The 22,642-nt window shown below is 40.3% G+C and overlaps 2 protein-coding genes and 1 long non-coding RNA gene across 17 annotated transcripts in view; 2 read left to right on the top strand and 1 right to left on the bottom strand.

Moving 5' to 3' along the window:
* MMAA (metabolism of cobalamin associated A) overlaps window positions 1-11,941 on the top strand; it is a 30,567-nt gene extending 18,626 nt beyond the window's left edge. For 7 of the 11 annotated variants that reach the window (XR_016465791.1, XR_016465788.1, XR_016465793.1 and 4 more), the window contains 5 exons: window positions 4,739-5,001; window positions 6,369-6,554; window positions 6,743-6,822; window positions 8,063-8,138; window positions 10,799-11,259. The gene's annotated coding sequence lies outside the window, so the exon portion shown is untranslated. Of the gene's footprint in view, window positions 1-4,738; window positions 5,002-6,368; window positions 6,555-6,742; window positions 6,823-8,062; window positions 8,139-10,798; window positions 11,260-11,855 lie in introns of those variants that run through there. The other 4 variants (XR_016465783.1, XR_016465784.1, XR_016465786.1 and 1 more) reach the window with 4 other exon arrangements.
* The window catches only part of ZNF827 (zinc finger protein 827), a 106,714-nt gene continuing 95,420 nt past the window's right edge, over window positions 11,349-22,642 (bottom strand). For 3 of the 5 annotated variants that reach the window (XM_031588837.2, XM_031588838.2, XM_090138575.1), the window contains exons 11-14: window positions 21,558-21,724; window positions 18,527-18,718; window positions 18,252-18,429; window positions 11,349-15,469 (exon numbers count right to left, since the gene is read on the bottom strand). In XM_031588837.2, coding sequence (XP_031444697.2) covers window positions 14,662-15,469; window positions 18,252-18,429; window positions 18,527-18,718; window positions 21,558-21,724 — 1,345 coding nt within the window. In that variant the 3' untranslated portion in view covers window positions 11,349-14,661. Of the gene's footprint in view, window positions 15,470-16,787; window positions 16,936-18,238; window positions 18,430-18,526; window positions 18,719-21,557; window positions 21,725-22,642 lie in introns of all 5 variants that reach the window. The other 2 variants (XR_004166236.2, XM_090138576.1) reach the window with 2 other exon arrangements.
* The window catches only part of LOC149918040 (uncharacterized), a 28,702-nt gene continuing 18,883 nt past the window's right edge, over window positions 12,824-22,642 (top strand). The window contains exons 1-2 of the long non-coding RNA XR_016465798.1: window positions 12,824-12,958; window positions 18,402-18,492. This is a non-coding gene — a long non-coding RNA (uncharacterized LOC149918040). The remainder of the gene's footprint in view (window positions 12,959-18,401; window positions 18,493-22,642) is intronic.

Genomic DNA, 22,642 nt, shown 5'->3' with positions numbered 1-22,642 from the left:
TGTACCTAAGGCTGCGGTATCTGGTACGTATTGCTTGATATTGTTTGTTTTTACTTTTGCCTTGTATCATTCTATAAATCTTAAACTTAAAAATGGTAGTCAGCACATTAACTTACTGGCTTATACAGTGTACTTAGTAAAGCTTACTGAAGTGAAGCCGGATGCCCGCTCCAGCTTCATCAAGGTGTTCGCAATCGTTAGGGATTTCTGTTTCTTGTTTTTCATCTCCATAAATTATTTGAACTGCACCATTTATTAGAAAATCTAGAAGTATCGATGAGAAATTAGTATGAGGCTTGAGTTTATTTGTTTTCAGAGAACACCTAAGTCTATGCATCTGTAATTGAGGGAAGAACAAAATGGTATTTTATGCTAGCCAAGACAGAAAAATTCCAGTGAATGATTGTGGGGAGAACAGCATTCACAAAACAAACAGTCATCAAATCAAATAACTGTTCTGTTTTGAGTCAGAGTGAAGTGTTTCCAAACAGGCAAACACTAGAGAAAAAGAAAAAAGAAAAATAAAGATGAGAGATTAAGAAAACAAAATGTGTAAGTAAACGTAAGAAATCAGAGCATGCACAGTACAGAGAAGTAGCAAGCAGGGGTGCTGCTCTCTCATCTTTATATCTATAGATACATATATTTGAATTCACAATGCAATAGGAGCCTTACATGCTGGATTTGCTTTTTAATGCTTGTTGGTTAAGTAATTGGATCTATTGCTGTGGGCACTGGGAATGCCAGCTTGGTGTTTACAGTCACTGTCTTGAGAGCATTACCTTCTGGAGATCAAACACTGGTGAGCCTGTTCTGTTTAATCTTGGAGGTAACAGTCATAGTGGTTAATGCTCTGAAAAAAACAATCTAGATGTTCCTGCCTTTCTCTACTTTGTTGCTTGTACTGAATTGCCTATATATATGTATGTATTTTTTTTCATCTCAGAATTTTTTCTTTTTTCGAAATCACAACTGAAGTTGGTTAAATAATGATCAGAGGTTGAAGTATAAATGCTAGTGTTTTTGATGGTATTTTGGTACAAACATCCTGCTTTCACTCCTTGTGGTGATCAAGTCAGCCAGACATAGACATAGGCAAACAGTTCCAAATAGGAAAAATAAGTGTACTTTCAACTTGAGGAAGAAAAAAAAGTGATGTGAGTGATGCCAAACTATTCATGATGAATGCTGATGGCTATGTAATGTCAGCACTGAGTATGTCTGCCTTCTCTGCAAGGGAACTCCAGAGTGACTGAGTAAAAACATCCTACACAAAAGGACAAATGGTCTCTTTAGTGAGTCTCTCAGTTCACATGCCTGGTCTTGCTGTTTGGGCAGTGCTAAGTTTAAGTCTCTGTGGCAGAAAGGGAAGTTTTGGGGTCTGTGTGGTTTGTGATTTCTGGTGGCTTAGTGTGGTTCCTTTTTGTATGAATCCTTTCCAAGAAAAAGAGGAGTTGTCAATTATCAAGTTTCTTCCTAGGAGCCTGTCATAATGTGTAGTATTTTAATGCTAAAAATGAAGTGAAACAACCCATAGATTTTGTGATCTGCTACCAGATTTGCTGGAGTTAAAGAAAACCAGTTGTGGCATCGGTGACTAGATTTTCTCCTTTAGGATTTATGTTCTTGGGTGGTTCAGATGGCAGAAACTGTACTTCCTTGGTATTTCTCACCCTAAAATCCACCATGATATAGCTGCCACATTGCCTATATGAAAGATTCCATTTGAACTGATTTGAAAATTATTTTTTACTTCCAGTGAATAGCCTTCTTTTGCCATACTGCTCTTTAAAAATGCTTCATAAACAGCTGCACCTGCTGTTGGGCTGCTTGTGATGTGTGACAGTCTTACTCTGTCAAGCTAGGAGTGGTGTTTTTCTAGAATTAGGAGAATTCAGACCTCCTTAAATCGGGACTTGTATTTGCAACAAATTTGAGTATTTTTACCTCTTGCCAGAGAGTCTTATTTTTAATCTGCTGCTCTGTGACTTGGTCGGGGCAAGCAGTGTGCTGTATATCTGTCTGCAGTTGTTTGGAATTGATGCAGTGTGCTGTGTGTTGCGCTCAGATTTACAGCCAAGGTAAAAGGAACAACCACTTGTTACCATCTTCTCCCTCCCCCCTAGTGATACGTCAAACTGCTCAGTGTTCCCTCAGAACACTGGGCTGCTCAGAACCAGAGGAAGTGTGCTAAAGAAATCAGCGAGTAGACCCCCAAATCCATTACCTCAGGTCTCATTTTCTTCTGGGTTCTACATTTCTGTCTTGTTTTGACCAGGGCTTTTTCACTGTTTTGTGATGGGGAAGAACTACTGAAGATATATCTGTTTACCTGGCCTTGCTAAAACTACTAATCCCTCAATTTTTCCTATTTTGCAATTCACAGAAGGGTGTATTCCTGTATTTATTTTGGCAGTTAACTGTACCATATGTTGTTCTCCTTGTCTTTACTTCTGTCCTTAGATGGAAAATTGCTATGAGCTAGTTTGGAATTTGTTACTTTTAATTACTAGAAGCAAAATCCTACTTTAGCAAAGCTCCTCTTTTTCATTTCCTTCCTGACGGTATCTTTGCATCACCGTTTCCTGACTGACAGACCTCTTAGTAGCTAGAGGAGGCAGGTTACAATTCTGGCAGAAAGAGGTGCCTGACAGATGCAGCTGTCTTCTCCAGTGCTAAGTGTGATAAGGGAAAATGCATTTCTGAGTTGGAGTTAGGAAAGAAAAGACTCCACACTGGTCCTTTGCGCAAAATTCTGCCTGTTTCTTTTCAAAAGACACAACTTCTGTCATGCAACGGAGTAGTTTATGTGTCACTATGAAGTCTTTGTTTACAGATATACTCAAACAAAAATCATACTTCCTCTAAAAGTTAGTAAGTTGCATTTCCACGGGTTGAAGAATCTGGAGTCTATTAACTTTGAAGTTAATTAGTGAGGCTGAGTCTCTAATAAGAGTACCTATTGCTTAGACTTCTTTGCTTTAATTTAGTTGCTAACATGGGTTGCCAGCAGTTTAATCCTAAAAGAAAAAAAAAAAGAAAATATTGGGAAAAAAAAAAAGCAAACCAGCACTGTGGTATTGAATGTGCTGTTGGCATTATTTGATATTTTGCCTAAAAAAAGCCAGTATGGTTGGGGAAAAGTAGTATCACAGACAAAACAAGATGTATGATCAGGCAATGAGAATGGATAATTGCTTACATAAGATGTTCATCTTCTGATGTTCATGCAAGCAAGATCATTTGAAGCGGGTGCCCTGAGCAGCTGGTGCGGCTCTCTGATTTTCACCTTTCTAGGATATAGATTTGAATAGTACCATACTGTTGTGGTTTAACACAACAGGTGGCTAAGCACCATGGAGTCTTTCACTCGCTCCCCTCCCCCTTCCCAATGAGATGAGGGAGAAAATTAAATAAACAAACAACAATGACAACAACAACAAAACAAAAAAAATAAGTAGAACTCATGTGTTGAGATAAAATTACTTATAAGATAAAGACAATATGGCAACATAGGTAGGTAGATATAGTCAAGACTATATAAAACAAGTGATACTCAAGCAATTGCTTACCATCCAGCAACCAATAACTACCTAGCTCCCCAAGCAGCGGAGAAGGGCCAGATGAACTCCTACCCTTCAAAACTCTCCTTCTGCGTTAAGTTATATGGTATGGAATATCTCTTCAGGCAGTTTAAGTCAGCTATCCTGATTCTGTTCTGTCTCAGCTCCTTGGCCCCCACACCAGCTCTTCACTGAAACACTGGAATGACCTTGGCTCTGTACGACACTGCTTGGCAACAACCATAAACATTGTTGTGTTATCAACATTGTTTTTCTTCTAGAACCAAAACATAGCATCATACCAGGCACTCTGATGAAAACAATTCCATCCCAGCTGAAACTGAGACATTGATCACAAAAGTAAAGAACCCTCTATGTTTTGAACTTGAAGGCTTCCATGCCTTCTAAACTAAGAAGTCCTTTTCCTTCAGAGTCAGCCTGTGTTCTGTGGTAGATGCGTTCTCCATTTCCAAGTCAGGCATGCATTAACCTTTTTTTTTGACTTCTCTCACTTCTGAAGTAGTTTGCAGGGTCAGGGCACAGCCTGTTGAGATTGTGGTTGTGGAGGGTCTGGTTTCAGGTCCTTCTGTAGGTATGTATCCAGTAGTTCTATGGATTGGAACCCGCCTCTCTGTTCCTGGAAAGTTTTATTGCCCTTCTCAGCTCTTCTGTTTAGTGACCTGAAGCCAGCATGAGGTCTAGCATAATCTTCATTGTCCATTAGTAAGAGAAACTGTGCTTATTGTCAAGAACAATCCCATGATATATGTTACTATAAGCAAATAGATGGGATTTCCTGTCTGTTGTGCAAACAGGCTGATGTCTGGTGTCCCAAGTTGCTTACTGGAGTTGAAAAGGGTGAGATTTTCTCTCTTGCAGTTTCAGGGCACTTAGCAGCCGTCTCTGGTTTGTGCCCACACATGGGAAGTTTAGCTGCATTCTTGCACCCTACTGGGAGAGCTTTCAAAGTCCTTTGAACAGGCAGGAAGGATCTTCTCTTTCTTCACTGGGTTGTCCTGTTTGTTATTGCCTGGGAGGAAAGGGGAAACAAGGCTGTCAAGAGGCTTCATTTTCCGTACTTCGTTGAGATGGCACAAGCTTTCAAAATTCATTTTGTTAATGGTGTTACATGTGTTACTGAGCATTGCAGGTGTTCTTTCCTTTTGTGTTGACAGAAGTCATCAGGAAGTCTACTTCTGTGACTGGATCTTTGATAAGAAGAGTTGAGATACTTAGCAGTTTAAGTGCAAGATGATTGGTTTGAGCTTGTCATGCCACGGCAGTTTGTTGGCCTGCCCTCCGCGAGAGTGCAGCAAGAAGAAGCAAGGTACATGCACCTCTGTGAGTACTGCTGAAGTGGAAGTTCTCTGGCTTCCAGTGTTTGCGCAGTAAATTCAATGTCAACATGAACAGACTGCAGATCTCAGAAGAGTTAGAGGTAAATAACCTTTCTTTTTGAGGTTTCTGGAGTGAGTTGCAAAGCCGAGGGATTTCTTTGAGTTTTTGCCCTGTCATGAATTGGCAGGTGGCTTGGGAGGAGGTAGTCCTTGATCATCTGGCAGTGCCAACAATGAGCTTTGAACTATATAAGCTTTTGGAAGCTAGGGGATGTATCCCGTGAAGACTTAAGAGTCCTGTCCTTTCTGTGGCTGCCGATCTGCTTTATTTTTATTTGGTTATTAAAAGACAAGTTAGGTGTCTCAATCCCTCTGTTAGTGTATCCCAGGAAGCTAGAAAAAAAACATGACTCCCCAAGGAAAAATAAATTCTGAATTATACGAAAGAATGCCCCCACCCATTTTCTTTTCCTTTCCCAAATGTGGAGTAATCTTGAAGTATGCAAATAAGAGCCTGGATCTTGAGATGTTATTGATTAGCTGACAGAAAGCAGTGACGATTCTAGTATGATTTCTGCTGTCAATAGCATGTGTACAAATTGTGAAATTGGCTGTTACGGTGACAAAAAAATCTGGTAGAAAAGAAGTTGTTATGGAAAGTTCAGGAAAACCACTCTGTACAAAGGATTTGGGGAGCTGAATTCAAAGGCAGTCAGTCAGAATGTGGTTGGTAGCACTCTTCAGGAGCCACAAATTCTACTCCACGGGAAATTCCTGTATCTTTCAAAACTTGTCTAACATAAAGCATTGCACTGGAAGAAACTTCTAAGTCATCCCAATTTCTAGATTATTTCCTTCTTCTTCTGAAGTTTTAATCAGTAGCATTTACCTTGAGAGCAGGATACTGGCAAGAATTGAGGAACAGATGGGTCAATCTAGCGGGGTAAATCCTTTTGCCACATATAAACGCCAGTTGTGAGCAGAGTGAGCTTGTCATGTGAGAGCTGAGGTCCAGTGGAGAACGCAGTGATGATTGCAGGTGAGAAATGACCTCGTGGTCTGTCTGTGGTGAAAGTAAACAGAACGGGACCGTCTAGTTTGAGTGTCTGCAGTAGGCTGCTATAAAATAGCTTGAGTGAGGCTAATCAGGAAGAATTTTTGTAATGCAAGTACTGAGGGGGCAGTTTACTATCTTGGGTTGCAGGCTTGCAGCAAACAACGTACACATTGGGAGGGAGATTACATGTAAATTGTGGAACTCAGTGCTGGAGATGTGAATAAAGAAAAGACCAAACCGAGAGCAGGACAGTCCTGCCTCTGTATCATAAGTACTTGGGCAGCTTTATTAGGAAGACCTCCGTTATGAATTACTGTAGCGACACCAAAGGAAACTTAGTAAACTACATACAGCTCAGAAGAAAATATGACCAGGTTGTTTTTTTCCCTGTTCAATTCTTTGTTACACAAGTTGAGACAGGCTATGATTGCCCTGGAGATGGATCTTCCCAGCACATGTGCTGCTGTCACTGCAGCGTGCCCGTGGAGCAGGCAGAGCTCAGCAGCAAGCGCTGAAATCTTCCATGCAGGACCTAGTACTGGGCTTACTGACATAAAGCAGAACTGCTGCAACTGCTGCATGAAGGTGCTTTAAACAGTAGGTACACACATGTAGAAGTGTCTAATAGCCTTTTGTGAGTGTACAGGGCATTGTTTTCTGGTTAAAATGGGATGTGGATTAGATTTTATTATGAAACTATTAGCTTTAATAGGCTAGTCAAAGGGAATCTCAATGTGTCTGAATTTTGGGAAGTGATTAAACATACCCTTAATTATATTTTCCAGGTTTGAATAGCTGGAGGACTGTTCTTCCTGGCTCTGTCTCGATCTTAGCGAAATCGGTCACTTTGAATGAAACTTGACTGGTAAAAATACAGTCTTGGCACAGTATCATCATATAATTGAATCTTCTTTATTTTTAATTGAAATGTCAGCTTAAAAGATTCAGTGCTTATTTTTAAATTGCATTAACGTTATATTCAGATCTTTTCATAAAGTTCTAGGTGTGCGATTGCATTAAAAATAGGTAGCTAGATATAAAAACATGAAGCCTTAATACTTGCTTAGTAAACATTCAGAGTGCAAACAGACACCACAGATAACATATGCAAATAAAGATATTCTGGTATATTTTAAAAGTGTCACAGACATGAGTGACACACATCAGGCTATGCATATTATTTCTGAATCACACTGATGGAGTGTGCACTCTTGCCCTTATTTATTTTTACTTATATTCCCATGCCATTTATAGTTTTTTCCTTCAATTTTACAGAAGAAAAGTTAGCATTAATTTTATTGCTAAAACAACTGCTACGTTAACTGTAATGGAATGCAATAGTATGCTGTGTACCAGAAAATCTAGATGTCGGGAAAATGTTAATTCCTACAATACAAGAAATGCAAAGTATGTATAATTTATCATAATTTATTTTGCTGGTTCTAGCAAAAAAATCTATATTAATCTACGCACACAGTTTTAGAAGAGTTAGTCATTCCTACAGGGGAGCCAAGCAACTTTCTGCTTTCTCCTCAAGCAATTGAGGTTGCTCTCAGTAATCAGACAAGCTCTGTGCTTGGCACTACACAGTTTGAGATGCGCACTGGGATGGGGGTGTCTGAAGCTGTATTAGTCAGTGCTGGACACTGCATTGGTAACATAGCTGTCACAAGTTTAGCAGCTTGCCTTTTCTGAACTGGGGTTAGAGGAGGCTGACGTGGTTATTTGTGTCAATTTTTGGCTGCTTAAGGAGGTAATGAGAGCAAGCCAGGGAAAACATGCTCATACTCATTCATGTAATTATGCATAAATAGTTTCTAAAGTCCTACTCAAATATGCACGAGAACATTAGTTATATCTTTGTCCCTCCCAACTGGCATCCTGTTAAATCTGTTAAAAAGTATAGCCCACAATCTAATGTGTGAATGAAAATTACAGTCTTAAATAACAGACAAGGGAAGAATCAAGATAGCATTTTATTTATTTGTTTATTTTTGACCAGCCAGAAAGCAAGCCTTATTTTTGGTTTTGGTCACATTAGGCTGTGCTGAACATTGGCATGAAGCAGTTCAGTGATAGCATTTTTCTATTCTTTATTTAAACAGGCACCTTCCCAGAAGAGAAACAGTCAAAATCTGCAGTTTCCAACGAAATGCTGTCTGAGAACTGCTGAAAAAGAAGGTACGTGATAGAAATTAGAGGCTTAAAGAGTGACACAGAGTAGAAATACATGCAAACAACAATGTATACTATAGGAAATCAAATAGTCTTTTTCAGTAACTGTATCCTAAATTGGAAAACTTTTTTTTTTTTCCCCAGAGTCGTGCCCTGTGTTTTATTTTAATTACTGCTAAGGGAGAGTGAAATGGATCAATAATGAATTTTTTTAATTAAAAAAATAGCATGAAAAGCTGTATATTCTTAAAGCAGGGAAACAGGCAGCAGAGCCTTCACTTGGTTACACAAGACTGCAAAGAATTACCGGGTTATCACTTTGTGCTCTTCTATGTTCTTCCATCCACAGCTGCATTTTACTGTTCTTGGTGGTGGTGTTTTTTATTTTTAAATAATGAAATGTTTCCAGTTGGTATTATTTTGCTACTGCTTTGCGCCTGCTCTAGATCATCTTCACTTTTTGTTTTTTTCCTTCTCTTTTTTAAGCTGTACTTAAGAAAGTCATACAGCGAGTCTATCTATAGTTGAGTTGTTCAGGGACAGCTGTTGTTCACATGTGGAAGCACAACAGCTGCATTTCTGTTGTGCTGCCTGGCATCTGGCAACTGTCTGGCTTCCTGGTATACATAGCATTATTTTCCCAAAAGCTATACAAGAAGCCCACAAGCCAAATAAAATTCTGGTCTCTGTTTCAGATGTAGCTTGTTAATTCAGCCTGGTTTTGCCAAAACACGTGTGGCTTTTAAGCAGTCCTATCTGACTTGATGCCAGAAGCACTGTACTCTTGCTGTGTGCTTCTGCTGAAATGGGCAGCAGACTGTTCCCTGTCACCTCCCATCAGATGTTTTAGGTCCTTTAGTGAACAAAGACAAAATTTTTAACAATGACTACTGGACTTGATTACTCAAGTTGAGTTGCCCAGAAAATGCCCATTTTTCTTTCAGGGGTAATGACTTCAATCTAACCCCATTCCTTTTCCAGGGGCTCCTGCTGGGCACTCAGACACCAGCCTCCTCCTGCCCAAGATTAGCTGCCACTTGTGAGATTTTTAGATGTGTTGATGGTAGTTTCTACAGCTTCAGTGCAAAAGACCACCTTCCCCTTGCAAGGTACTTGAGTGCCTCTGTGATGAGAAGATGACACACCACTTACTGCCATTCCACAGACAATGAGGTGGTTGGCAGACCTCCGGTTCGGAGCGATTGCACCAGTGTTTTATTAGCTCTCAGAAAATATATAGCAGAGAAGAGGCACAGTGCAGGCTCCCACACAGTCTGCCTGCGCTCTGACCTCTCGGGCAAGAGGCTGCATTGCTTTTACAGCCTGTACTTAACCTTTCTGCTGAGACTTGTCAACAAGGAAACCAATTAGCAGCAGATATGATGGCAGATGATATAATGCAGATGTCTGTTTGTTATGAACACAACTGATATATTTGAACACAGCATATATTTTAAAACATAGCTCTGCATTAATGACACCATCTCACAAAAAAAATCAGTCTCTACAGTTGTTTTAAAGAATATCTTTTTTGAGGTTTTTTAAAGTCTCTGTCTTGAGCCCTGCTCTGCTGGACTTGTGCTGACTGTGACAAGTGCAGGATTATAAGAACTAATTCCTCTAGAAAAAAGTCTACTTTTATTATTTTGCTTAGAGAGGTTGTGTATGCCCCGTCAAGGTGTTCAAGGCCAGGCTGGATGGGGCCCTGGGCAGCCTGGTCTAGAGTTAGGTATGGAGGTTGGTGGCCCTGCGTGTGGCAAGGGGTTGGAGATTCCTGATCCTTGAGGTCCCTTCCAACCCAAGCCATTCTATGATTCTATGATTTAATTTTATATGGGTGGTATATTCAAAATATACAAAACTGCATATTGAAAGCAGGGCAGTCATTGCCATCTGAAGTGGATCCAGTTACAAATTGAGCTGTTTTCTATATATGTGCAAATGTATATTGGTTTATGTATCAGAAAAAGTTCAGGGAAACCTGATTTAACTGATTAAAATTGTACAGGTTTGCAATCACTTTATAGCCACCTCCTTTTAAGGACAGTGGCTTTGTGATGTAAGTAAGTATGTGATATTGCCTCTGTGTGGGTACAGATAGAGTTCCTCTGTCAGAAATATGTTGGGCTGGGGGATGTGCTTTTTAGGGGACAGTTGGGTTGAGGTTTGGCCTGATCTTTTTTAGAAAGGTTTAGAGTAAGATTCAATAGCTGGAGCTTCTTCTAAAGGACTTTATTGCCAGCTGGCTCAGTATATAGGCAGAACAATTCAATCCTCTGCTCTGTCCATTCCTAGAGAAATTGTTTTCTTTGGATGAGAAAACATCAAATTCTGCAGCAGTGCATACCAGAACAAGTAGGGATACAGGGATGCGCTCACTTCCTGAGGCAGCCATGTCTCCTCTGCCAGCCAAGATTCTCTTTGACTCACTCTACACATTCTTTGCTTGTTTGGACTGAACGTTTGAATCAACATCTTAAACCATTTTCTTATCGCTGAACAGTCAATCATTTACAACAGAATTTGCAATTACTGTTTTAAAACCATCAAGATATAATCAGGGCTTGGTAGATTAATCTCTGAGAAATCCTTCAAAATCAAACCAGAAAACAGCCCAAACCAACCTGGAACAACACGAAGTATCACTTTTACATTTCCTTTTACAGGGCCAGCAAGAAAAAGACCATCATCTCTTCTTGAGCATGACTTCTTATCCTCACGTCAAAATTAGAGAAGCCTTTTCATCATATAACAGCAAAAGGAGGAAGAGTGGATTCAACACATGAGCTGCTACCTGCACCGCATATTCTACAAGGTACTGATAGGAAGCCTGAAAATTAGTACTCCAACCCAGTAGAAAAACAAGAACTTTTCAGTTCATTGGACCTTCATACGGCCCCAACTGAGGGCAAAAGGCAATCCAAGTATGTTTAATGCTAACATTAATTTATCTGAGGATACTTTTTATCTAATGCAAACTTAGATTTCCCCCCCCCCACTTTTTACAAAGGCATTCTTTTAAGATGTTAGGTATTTCTGCATGTTCAGTGGGACCTCTGCTTAACCAGAGCTTTCCTTTTCCACTTGAACTGTTAATATCTTCCCCTCTTTTCTGTGCATCTTGTCTTGTAGGAATATACTTTTCCTCCCCCACATCAAGCCTAAAATCTGTTCAAGGTGAAATTAGAGGAAGAAAAACAAAAAGGAAACGAGGGATATAGCCAACCTTTTTAATTAGAGTATATTGTACTTCCAAACTGGATACACTAGAAATTGGCAATGCAACATAAGATGCAAAGGAATATACCAGTTACTGTCAAAATGACCCTGTACAGCCTTATAATGCAAAAAGCTTTATACAATACAAACTTTTAATAATGTACACAGACCTTGACAGAATGATATTTGAACATAATACACCAAATTAAAAAAATACAGAAGAAAGAAAAAAGTGCTGAGAACTTTAACTGAAGTACTTAATGGAAAAACACACTAGCCTTCATTAAAGAATGCATAGGGATAAACTATTATGAAATTAGCTTTATGGTGGGGGGAATTTTTCAGAACTGTTGGTCTTTAATAGGTAGGGGATATCTCTGGAGAACATTCCTTTCTTTAGTCTTGAACTGCTAACCAATTATGTTAATATGCGTGAGCTCTGATAAATACTGTATTTTTTTTTCTTAAAAAAATAAAAACCTCCTAACACACTTTTCCTTACAGAGAAAACTTCTATGACGTACCAGAAAGAATGAATTTATCCTTTCCAAAGTGCTAAACAAAATTTCCAGGTATATTAAACATTACTATGTCAGGTACTGATACGACGGAAGGTTGTTGAACACGTGGCATTTGTGTGCCGACAGCTCATTCTTGGAACTTCCAGCCCTAATTATATTGCAGTTTGGTTTACAGAAAGCATCCTAGTAATATCTGTACTTCCTCCTAGACAGCTGTACTTTCCCTGTTGGTCTGAAAAAAAAAAAAGCTTTTTGCTTTGGAAGTGTTTGCTTTACTATGGTGGGATCAGAGATATAGTGCATTGAGTGTATTTTATAGAACTGGTATAGTTTCTGGGTGCAGACTGCATATTTCACACTGTTGAGATACTCAGTTTTTTATGCTTGGTGTATTTACTAACACACCGCTTTCTATTTTGTCTGTACTCCCAGGAGGGTTACCAGGAGTTCGGATGGCAAAGAGGGCCCTGAGTTGCGTTGTTACTGAAATTTTTATATTTACTTTGGAACAGATGGCTTTTCTCTACTGCATAGACAGGCAGAACTGCCATATGCTCAGTAGAACCAAAATTTTCTGCTGGAATGTAAACAAAATGGTGGGACTTCTCTGCCCTTTAATTAATTATTCCAAATAATAACCTCCTCCTATTTTGGATGTTTCCCCTTTGTAAATAGCTTTGTAAATAGGATGTTAAACAGGAGTGCACAAATGAGGATGTCCTCCCTGAACAGGAAGACTTTGGTCATGCCTGTGGAGAGTGTTTGGCCATCTCAGTGCAAAACAAATGTAGTAATCTTCCACGTAAATAAAATGATGCAAGTTCTGCATCAAAAAAAAAAAAATCAAAAAAAAAAAATCAAAAAAAACCTCCATGTAAGATTCATTTAAAAAATGAAGAAGATTGAGAATATGTTTCTACCTATGCGTGAGTGGCTCAGAGCCTTTGTGGACCAGAAATGCCTTCCTGAACTGGGATATTGCCTTAATGCTGTCCAAACAAGGGGCTGGCTCCAACTGGTCTGCTGAGATCCCTCCTTCCCACAGCACCCTGCAGAAGAAATTGCTTTGGAACAGCATGAGAGTGGGTAAGTAGCACATCAGCTGTGATTCAGCACATAGCTTACAATGGCTTGGCCAAGAGAAAGAGAAGGACTGAAAAAAGTGAGGAGGTCAGACATCTCCAATACCTGATGGTGAAAGACAGCAAGATCTAATTCCAAGAGACACCATGGAAAACAAAAATCCACTAAGAAAGTATTCCTGTAAGTCCTGTGAAATTTTGAAATGTTTCATATTTTATATTTCAGTTTAAATGTAGAGGATTTTTCATCCTGATCTTTAAGTTGCTTAAGGAACAAATCAATTAAGTTTCTCTTCTTTCAGATCACTGTTGGCATTTTGAGATTAACAAAGGTTATACAACCACTCTGCATTTGCTTCTTCCTGCAGTAAAGTGCCACATATATAACACGTCATTTTAATGACCACAAAGTAAGAGCATTAAATAAGTACAAAGTTAGCTTCCTAGCAGTGTATGCTCTATCAGCCATTAACAGAAAGGAATAAAGTATTACTAACAACGTGGAGGGTATGATAGGACCATAGAATCTGCAAATACAATTGAAATAGTGAGGATATAAAAGAGAACTGTATCTTTCAAACAGTATCTTTTTTATAGCTTTATATTTCAAAGTTATTGGTACCTTTTCAAATATACAGTCTTATTACTTTCGTCCTGCAGAATTTTTTTGTTTTTGTTTTTTTGTTTTTTTTTTGCAACTGAGAAACAAACTAGTGCAAGACTAAAGCACTGTGCAAATCTGCCTTTTTTTTTTTTTAGTCTGAGTATTTATACCCAGAATTTATCCATACCCTTTGTAAAATCCCCTTTGTTGGATTTTTTTCCACCATAGATTTCTAGTTATACAAGTTGTTCCTGCAAACTAAAAGGTAACCACTGCATAATACAGCATATATGTATCTATATATAATATTTATATGTCCTTTTAAAACAAAAGATGTATGCTATGGCCCAGACTCAGGTGTCTGTTACACCTGCGTAACAGCTAAGAAGTGAGCCTGCTGTGTGAGTGTGTACACTGCACATGCACGTGCAGGTGTATACACACACACATTTTCATTGTTATACTCTCATCCTGCAGTGCTGAAAGTCACTTCTTCCTTATCAGCTCTACCCTAAATCCTCAAACCTCGACAACTCAATACAAGGCATCAAACAACTAAACGATGCTGCTTGCAGCACTGAAATAATGACACCAGTCAACCCCAGACCAAGAGTACTCCCGCCCCAACTCTACAGTTCAGGGGGATACAGAGGGAAGGGAGGGAACGAGAGTGTTCAAGGGAGAAAAATAATAGATAAATAAACCAATATAAGGGATGTGCAAAAGCAGTGTCATGGCACGCTTACAGACTCTCTTTCACACACCCACACGCACACAAAGACAAAAAAAAAAAAAAAAAAAAAAGCATCAGTATGAAATCTTACAAGCGCTGATTGCCAGTAAGGACACTCTTTTTCAGCTTAACAAGACAAAATAGTTTCTTAGTACTGGGAACATGCTGAAGGTAGAAGTATGCAGTAGGTCACCTCTTGAAGATTTAATAAAGCAGCTTTCATGTCAATGCAATAAGTATACACAGAGCCATTTTCTAAACCTTACTACTGATATAGTACAAATGTTCATTACCTCTTCGGTTTACGGTTTGCAGCAATGTATACCTGCTGGGTTTGTTGGGGTATTTTTGGTACAGAATGTAACTGCCCTCAGACAGTTTCTGCCCTTTCTGTTAGTCCAAGGTAGGCAAGGAAGGAGTGTTTAGGTGAAGAGGCACCTCCCGGTGCAGTCTGAGGTCTGGGTGGATGGAATGTGAGACTGTAGTGGTTTTTGGGGAAAAACATTGTTAGAGGAATAAGGTGGGCGAACTCTGAGTTCCAGTATTTATCAAAGCACAGGGAGGTGCCATTGATGGCCAAGGCTTTCACTGCCAAGTTTGGTTCTGCCCCACTGCTATGTGCAGCTGACATAGCCACTGTCTGCAGAGCCTGGGAGGCAGACATAACTGAGAGGGGTGACAAGAGGTTTCTGGAGCTGTTCACCGGTAGGAGTGGACTGGCTTCCTTAGAGGTTGAATACTGGCCTTTCTTCTCCTCTTCAGAGCAGTCCCCATTCTGGTGCTTCTTCACGTGGCGGCTGAAAACAAAAGGGTGGGTAGTCTTGAACAGGCACTCATCGCAGCTGAAAGTCTGGCGTGGAGCATGCTTCAGTTTCTTGTGCAAGTTGAGATTGTCTTTGCGTTTGCAGCTGTAGCTGCACTGGTCACAGTGAAAAGGGCGCTCACCAGTGTGGACGCGCACGTGTTCAATCAGCTTGTTGGCGGTCTTGGACAGGTAGCCACACTGGTCGCACTTGTAATGGTTGCCAAGGCGGTGTTCTCGGATGTGCATCTCCAGCTCCAGCTGATTTGCTTTCACTGTCTGGCAGATCCGACATTTGTACTCCATTTTGTAGTGAGTCTTCAGGTGGCACTCCATTGCTGCAGGGCGGTTAGTGGAGTAGATGCAGAATGGGCACCTGGCACAGAGAAAAGAGAAGTCACGTGGCTTGAAGTTTTATGTTACTGCGTCAAACCTCTCATTCAGCCCATCTCTGCCCTACTAAAGCAGGAAAAAAGTCCTCCCTGTTTGGTTTCTTTATTGTGTTTGGTTCATCTTGACATCTGTCTCTACTTAGATAGAGTACGTTTGCCTATTCAACGGCAGTAGAGCTCGCTCATTCCTAGGAAGGCACCAAAGGAGCATCCCCTTAATCTTCTGGCTTACCTTTGCGGGGCAGGTTCTGCAAAGCAGGCCAGGTTGTGCAGTGGGTGACTGATTCACAGGTACTTTGGGTAACGACATTCCTAGTGTTTGTGCAAAATCACTTTTGCCATTTTCTCCATTCAGAAGTGGTTTACAGATGAGTATGAAAGCAGCTGTTTAAGACGGAATAAACTTGTAATACTGTATGTACAGCAAAAGCTTAGGAAATACCTTTTATGTGACTTTGAACAATAAGCTTGCTGGGTATCCGGCTAGAAACAGCTGAAAGTTGCTTATTAAGATGATTTGTAGGGATTCCCATTGCTGGGAGATGAGCTAGTCTGTGCTCGGCAATGCTTGCCTACAGCTGCCTCTGCCATGGCAGGAATTGTTCCAATGTGAGAACAGGATGTGGGCTCTGCTTACTCACAGCAGAAAGCTTCCGGACCAGGGTGGACGTGGTAAAGGGCCTCACCCCTGGTTCCTGGACCAGGAAGGGCTGAGAAGGCTGGAGGAGGGAGCCTTGAAAGCTGGGAAGGAAGGCTGAGCTGACCAAGCCCGGACACCATCAAGACTAAAATGCACCAGATTCTGCTTGATGCGGCTTAGAGGAAGTTGGTGAAGACAGCTACCCACCCAGAATATCTGCTGCGTTAAACAAAGCGTACTGGTTTCCAGATCTAGCTTGTGAGCTAGAAGAGCAAGTCTAGGTAAAAAGACACAACTAATGCACCGGGCTGCTGTCTTACAGATGTCTTCCTTGCCTGCTGATCTGCATTCACTGTTTAGCAGCTCTGCCAATTATGCTCTGTCATTTAAGGCAATTTCTAAGCAGATATCCTCTCATTTTGTTTTCACTCACTACAACTGATTGCACGTGCAGGTTCAATTTTATCTTGCTAATGATTGAGAGATTTTTGAGTGAGTGCAGCAAATAATACAGGAGGACAAACAAACAGAAGTAAAATATCCAGACACTTTTCCTGATGCAGCATCAAGTACTCTGATCCAGAGAGGGAACCTGGCACTGAGGCTGCTAAAAGTGGTTAGCTCTACTGCAACAGAGAACTCAGCTGTCTATGCGCACATACCTCTCCTGAGCTGGGTGCTCTCTGGATCAGAATCTCAGATTTTGATCTGGAACTGGAGGAATCATGTTTTTTTTTTTCTCTTCCCCCACAGCAAACAGGAGACAGAAAAATAGAATTTACTTAGATCTCTTCAGGCTCTTCTGGATGCCTTAAAAAAAAAAAAAATCAGAGCTTTTTCTTAGATGCAGCTTTGAAGGTACCTAATTATTACTTGAGTCGGGCAGGAATAACTTATGTAGACTGAGAAGCCCATTCTGTCAGGAAGGTCTGAGTCATAGGTCATGATTTTTCTTCAGTAAATAGAATAGATTCTGTGCAGCTTAAACCCAGAGCGCATGAGATCACTGGCCTGTGCATCCAAGACAGACATCCCATCGTTCTGGCACACTACTTGTTTCCTAGCCTGGTCTTATTCCCAGATTCAGTCATCGTATCTCAATTGATCACAGATTCAAATTTGGGAAACTACAGAGCTGCAGAACAAGACACTGCCTGGCAAACAGAACCAGTTTTCACAAACCTCAGGGCAAACTGATAGAGCTACTCATGGTAACGTTAAATGTGGTGCGCTAGTTACCTGACAGTTACAGTGCATTGAAAACATTAGTTTGTTTAGCAAGAGCAATGCAAGCAGGGAGGCCTGTGCTGGGCTTGAAGTGGCTCCAGCCTCTTTTCCTGCAGCAGCTGAAACAAATGGAGAACAGGGGCGTACATCTTGCATAACATCACATTGCCTGCACACAGGGAGCAAGCATATGGCCCCAACAATCACCCCTCCCCTCAGGGGTCCAAATTTGACATAAGGACACAGTCACTCACTAGAAACATTGCTCTGTACGAACAGAGCCTAAAGGACAGCACCTTAGCCAAAGACAGGGTTTTTTTTTCTTAAAAGAGTGCACGTTAATTTATAGCGATTATTCCAAACATGCAAAGAAAGGCAGTAAAGGATCAAAATAGTTAGTTGCTGAGGAGGGCTGACTTTGCATTAGAATCTACAAGGATTACAAAGCGATTTTGAGAAGCTGACTCCATACTTAGCTGCACAGATTGGACAGGATTTAGATTCTTTGAGCTAGGTCCAGAACAGAGAATGTGGTGCATGCTCTCCTTTGCTCTAATGCCTTCAAAATGCCTCTTAGTTGAACAGCACCTCTGTGCCATGCTGCCTCATTCTCTTAGGACCCATCATGTACTTTCTCCTCTTTGACTTGAAATGGGAAAGGCCATACTTTGTTAAGATCTGTAACTAGGGAAAACTACATATACTATTTGCTGTAATGGTGCAAACCCACGTTAAGGCAACTCTAATGGACTGGGCTTTTATTATCTAAATAACAGAAGCCCCAGATCTGGATTCTCAGACATTTTACTAATCTTTTCTAGTTTTCTTCCTTCTGTCCTGGTCCCCACAATATTAGAGGTGCTTAACACAGTAAAAGTTTGTGTACTTGCTTTCCTTACTTGAGCCCACCAGTGGGGACAGTGTGGCATTTCTTGTGCTCCAATAATTGCTCGGGTGTCTTCATGAACTTGTGGCACACGTCACACTCAAACATCCGTGTGATCAGGTGGATTTGCAGATGGCGCTCAAACATATTTTTTGTTTTGCAGACAAAGTTACAGAAAACGCATTCAAAGCCTGAAAAATGAAAAAAAAGGAAAAAGCATTCCTGATACTGTGGCCGGATCTACTGCATACGAGGTGACAGTTTGTATTTGTTTAATGGGGTTTTTACCTTTCTCTGACTTCTCTTCAGTATTCAGTGAGGTCTGAGTACCAGGCACTACAGAAATGACCAGCAGATTGTTTGAACCCTTGCTTTTTGGAGATACATCTGCATCTTCTTTGCTGTTAGCAGAGTCACTGAGTGCTGACAGTGAAGATGAAGATGGACTGTTAGATTCACTGGGTGTCTTCCTCTCCTCAGCTGAAAAATTGGAATTAGGAGCAATAGCTAGTACAGCAGACTATATGCAATCTCAGTAATCCTGTTTTAAGATTCAGGATGAGTGTCATTTAAAGTTAATTCAAACTTACTTATAAACAAGTCTGAAATCAACTGGTCGGTTAGGGAAGCATCATAATTTCATATCCTTTCATTTTGTAAGTGTTTATAGTAGTATATCCTAGAAGGTATTCTGTCTGTAATGGCAGTGAAAGGACGCATGCAATTCTATCACATAATCAAGCAAAAAAAAAATCCCAAGCACACACTTTGATTAGCTCAGACAATCAATAACTTGTCACTGAGAAAAAAAGCGATGAGGAAGGGTAGAGAAGAATAATGGCACTCTGTGTACTGAGGATGGAGCCTCAATAATGACTGTAAGAAATAACAGCCTGGTCTCAAGATGTATCTGCTGTTGCTAGGAACTCTCATTGAAAATTAAGTGAAAAAAACAACAAAACAAAACATATTTAACTGGATCTAAAGCTGTGGCACTCCAGTGTTACCTTATGTGTGCAATAAGTGTATGAAGTTTGAATCCCAAATAGTATCACACGCTAGAAATGAGCAAGAGTGAGAGTTCTCATATAAGCCTAATCTGGTACATTCCACTCTGAGCCAAAGAATCAGAATGGACAAATTATTTCCTCCCATTTATGTCACGCTTTATTCGGAACTATGTTAAAAACAGACTTTACTAAAATGTCATATTATCTATGTGATAAAGTAAGTCCTCCGATTGAGGCCTCTGCAAACAGCAATATGTATCCAGCTAAAAACTCACGAGTGGCACCTTTAAGTCTAGATAAAAATGTTGGAACGCACTAATGAAATCTGATGACCCATGCTGTCAATAGGAAGGATGACCGGGATATCATACAGAAAGACTCACTGACCTTGGGGACTAGAGTAATAAAAACGGAATGAAATTTAATAGTACAGACTACAAGGTGACGACCTGGAAGGCCAGTAACAAGAATTTTTTGCTACAAATGAGGAGCGCTTAAGTTGGAAACAGTCAAGGAAAACAAAATAAAAAAAGAAGTTGAGCAGAACACAGGATGAATACGAGCTATCAGCATGTTAAAGTCTTCAAGGAAGGTAAATATGATCACAGAATATTACTGTGTGAGTTATTCCCAATAGCTACTGCTGTTTTACTTTGCCACCACTACTTATTCCAACTAAATATGCCATGTGCAGCCATGGTTGTGTATGCCAAGAATGGGGATCTAACTCTTGTGAACACACACAGTGAAGGACTGGTACTTTGAGAAGAGTATTTCATATAAGAAAAGGCTCAGTGAATATTTTGATGGGAGAGGGTTGTTCTCCAGAAATACAGGAAGGGAATAAATACTGTGGGAGGGGAGACAAAAGGTAAAAGGAAGGTGAGCTGATGTTTCAGATTGAAGGAAGTTCTGACAGAAAAGAATGCGTGTGAGTCCTGATTGTTACTAAGACACATGCTGGGGATTTTAAGAAGGTACCTCAACTTAAATACCAGAAAATCTGCAGTGATCTCTCTGTGGGCATAGCTGGTCCAAAACAATTCTACTTGCCTGAAGACATATGCGAAGAGCCTTACTAACAGGCCTTTTATGACTAAGTAACCTTACAGGGTAGGGACTGGAGACAAGTGACCCAGAAAACCCACTGTGTCTTTTTCCTCCATTACGTGCCATATGTGTAAGCAGTTGGTGGGATCTCCTGCTGAATAGCTCAATTTGACAGAGTGAATGAAGAACAGATAATTAAAAGACAAGCTTAAAAAGACAAGCAGCACCTCCAATATTTTAGCCACAACAGGAAGATACATTCAAGTACAACTCTTTTGAGCTCTGATGCAAACTTTTCACATGGCTATAGCTGGCATTTCTCCTTCTACATGTGGAGATGGATGAAAAAATTGGGTGAAGACAGTGTGAGTGCAGGGAGATGGGAGTAGAGTTGTAGTGCTGAAAGCTACACTGGCACAAGAATTTGTGAGGCATTCCAATAATTTACCATGCATTATAAGCACAGACATTCTTCTCTCCTTTATCTCTTTCCACCCTTCCTATCTTCCCAGTTTTACCCTTGACACAAAGAGCAATTTAATAATGGGAAAACTGTGCTGGATGCAGTTCAGCTTCAGTACTGTCAGCGCAATTACTAGTAGTTTGTGACAACAAAATTCTTCTGTTTGGTGTTATAAAATAAATCAACTGAAAGCATTCTAATTTTCTCCTCCTTAAATTATGCCAGGCTTCACTAGTTGGACTAAGCATATGAAGCTTGTTTGAAAACTGCTGTTGCTCTTATCTTTGGCTATTAAGTGAGTAAGAACAGGACCAGGGAGAAGATTTGCTCTGGTACTGAATATAAAGTGACATTTAAAGTATTTCTGAGTCACAACATCAAAGAAACATCAACAGGAAACTCTGAACACACCAAGAGCAAAGCTCAGTCTATTACCTATAACCTTAAAGCCAGATATGCACAGTTAGTGCTCAAAGTTGCCTTATCATCACTGAGGTCAAATCAGGATTCTGATGAAACAGTAAATCAGTCAGAAAAACAAACAATGTATGTTAACTTCAGCAAGGGAGGAGATTTGAGGGACATGGTGAAGTAGTCCTTCATTTGTCCCCTACACTTGAAAACTGATCTGTACTAGCAAACTATTTGCCTGGCTTCACTTCAGCTTTAAGAGATCAGGCCTTAATTAGCAAGCATTGCAGTGAAAGTAAAGAGAGTGTTTATGAGAAGTGTGAAGGTTGCACCTAAAAAGCAGGGAAGAGAGAGATCACTGCAGCTGGGAGATGGGGATCATCACCTGTGTGCTTGCCGTTGACATGAGCCTTCATATCTGCCTCTTCCATGGTGACAAAATCGCATGCTGTGCAGCAGATCGAGAACATCCACTGCTCCTTATCCACATGAAGGGACATATGACTGACAAACTGGACATTCATCTCCGTCTCAAACCCACACACGTGACAGCTGCAAGCAGAAGGGAATTCAAGAGTAAGAAGCATTAAAAAAAGTTAACTGCAAATAGAAGAATATTATCCTTCCCTTCATTTTGCAAAAAAAAAAAAAAAAACAAACCAAAACACCTCACTGCACAGTTCTCTTCCTCACTGCTGAATGTTCATTGGAAAATTGTCTGCTGAACTGCTTCTGAACTGATGGCCATGCCAACGTGATTAAGGGCAGGCGCAATGCAACAATCCTGTACATGCTATAATGATGCTAGATAATCATAAAGTTAATTAAAAACTACAGATTCCAGATGCTGCACATCACCTAGCTGATTCCTTTGGGCAATAAGAGGCACCGCAGCTTTGCCAAGACGTTTAGTATGGCTGATACATTGACAAACGGAAAGCGTGCTGCACACTCCAGGAGTTATTTTCAAGCCCTGGAATGGTTCCCATGCCAAACTGGGATCCTGTGCAAAACTGCCTGGCAGTTTCAGTGTAAGCAAGTAAAAATGGTTCAAACATTTCTTATGCTTGACTGGAAAACAGCAGTCCTCAGCTATACAAATAATTAACAGGGAGACAGATTTCACAGCCAATGCATAAACAGAGTGATATTGAGAAGCAGTGGAAGGAACCCTTTAACTTTCTGGCAGTCCTCCTCTTGTTTTTTTAGGCTATCACAATTTAAAGCAAGCTAAAAACATTTTAAAAGATGTATACTACTTGGCTTTCCCAGGGGGATGGACTAGATAATCTAATCCAGAAGGATTTAAAATTTTTTCTTTTTTTTTTTTTACTTACATGATTTAGTAATTAAATCTGCTTGAAGCACTCTGACTGAAACTGAGAGTGATTTTGTACTCTGCTTGGCCACTAGGGTGCATAGCACAGTTTGCAGAACACACAGCACTGCATACAAAAAGGAGAATACCCA

Source organism: Phasianus colchicus, chromosome 4 (assembly GCF_987193195.1).
Source record: "Phasianus colchicus chromosome 4, bPhaCol1.hap1.1, whole genome shotgun sequence".
NCBI classification, from domain to species: Eukaryota; Metazoa; Chordata; class Aves; order Galliformes; family Phasianidae; genus Phasianus; species Phasianus colchicus.
Note: the sequence above shows the minus strand (reverse complement) of the source record. Positions and strands in the feature narration are given on the sequence as shown.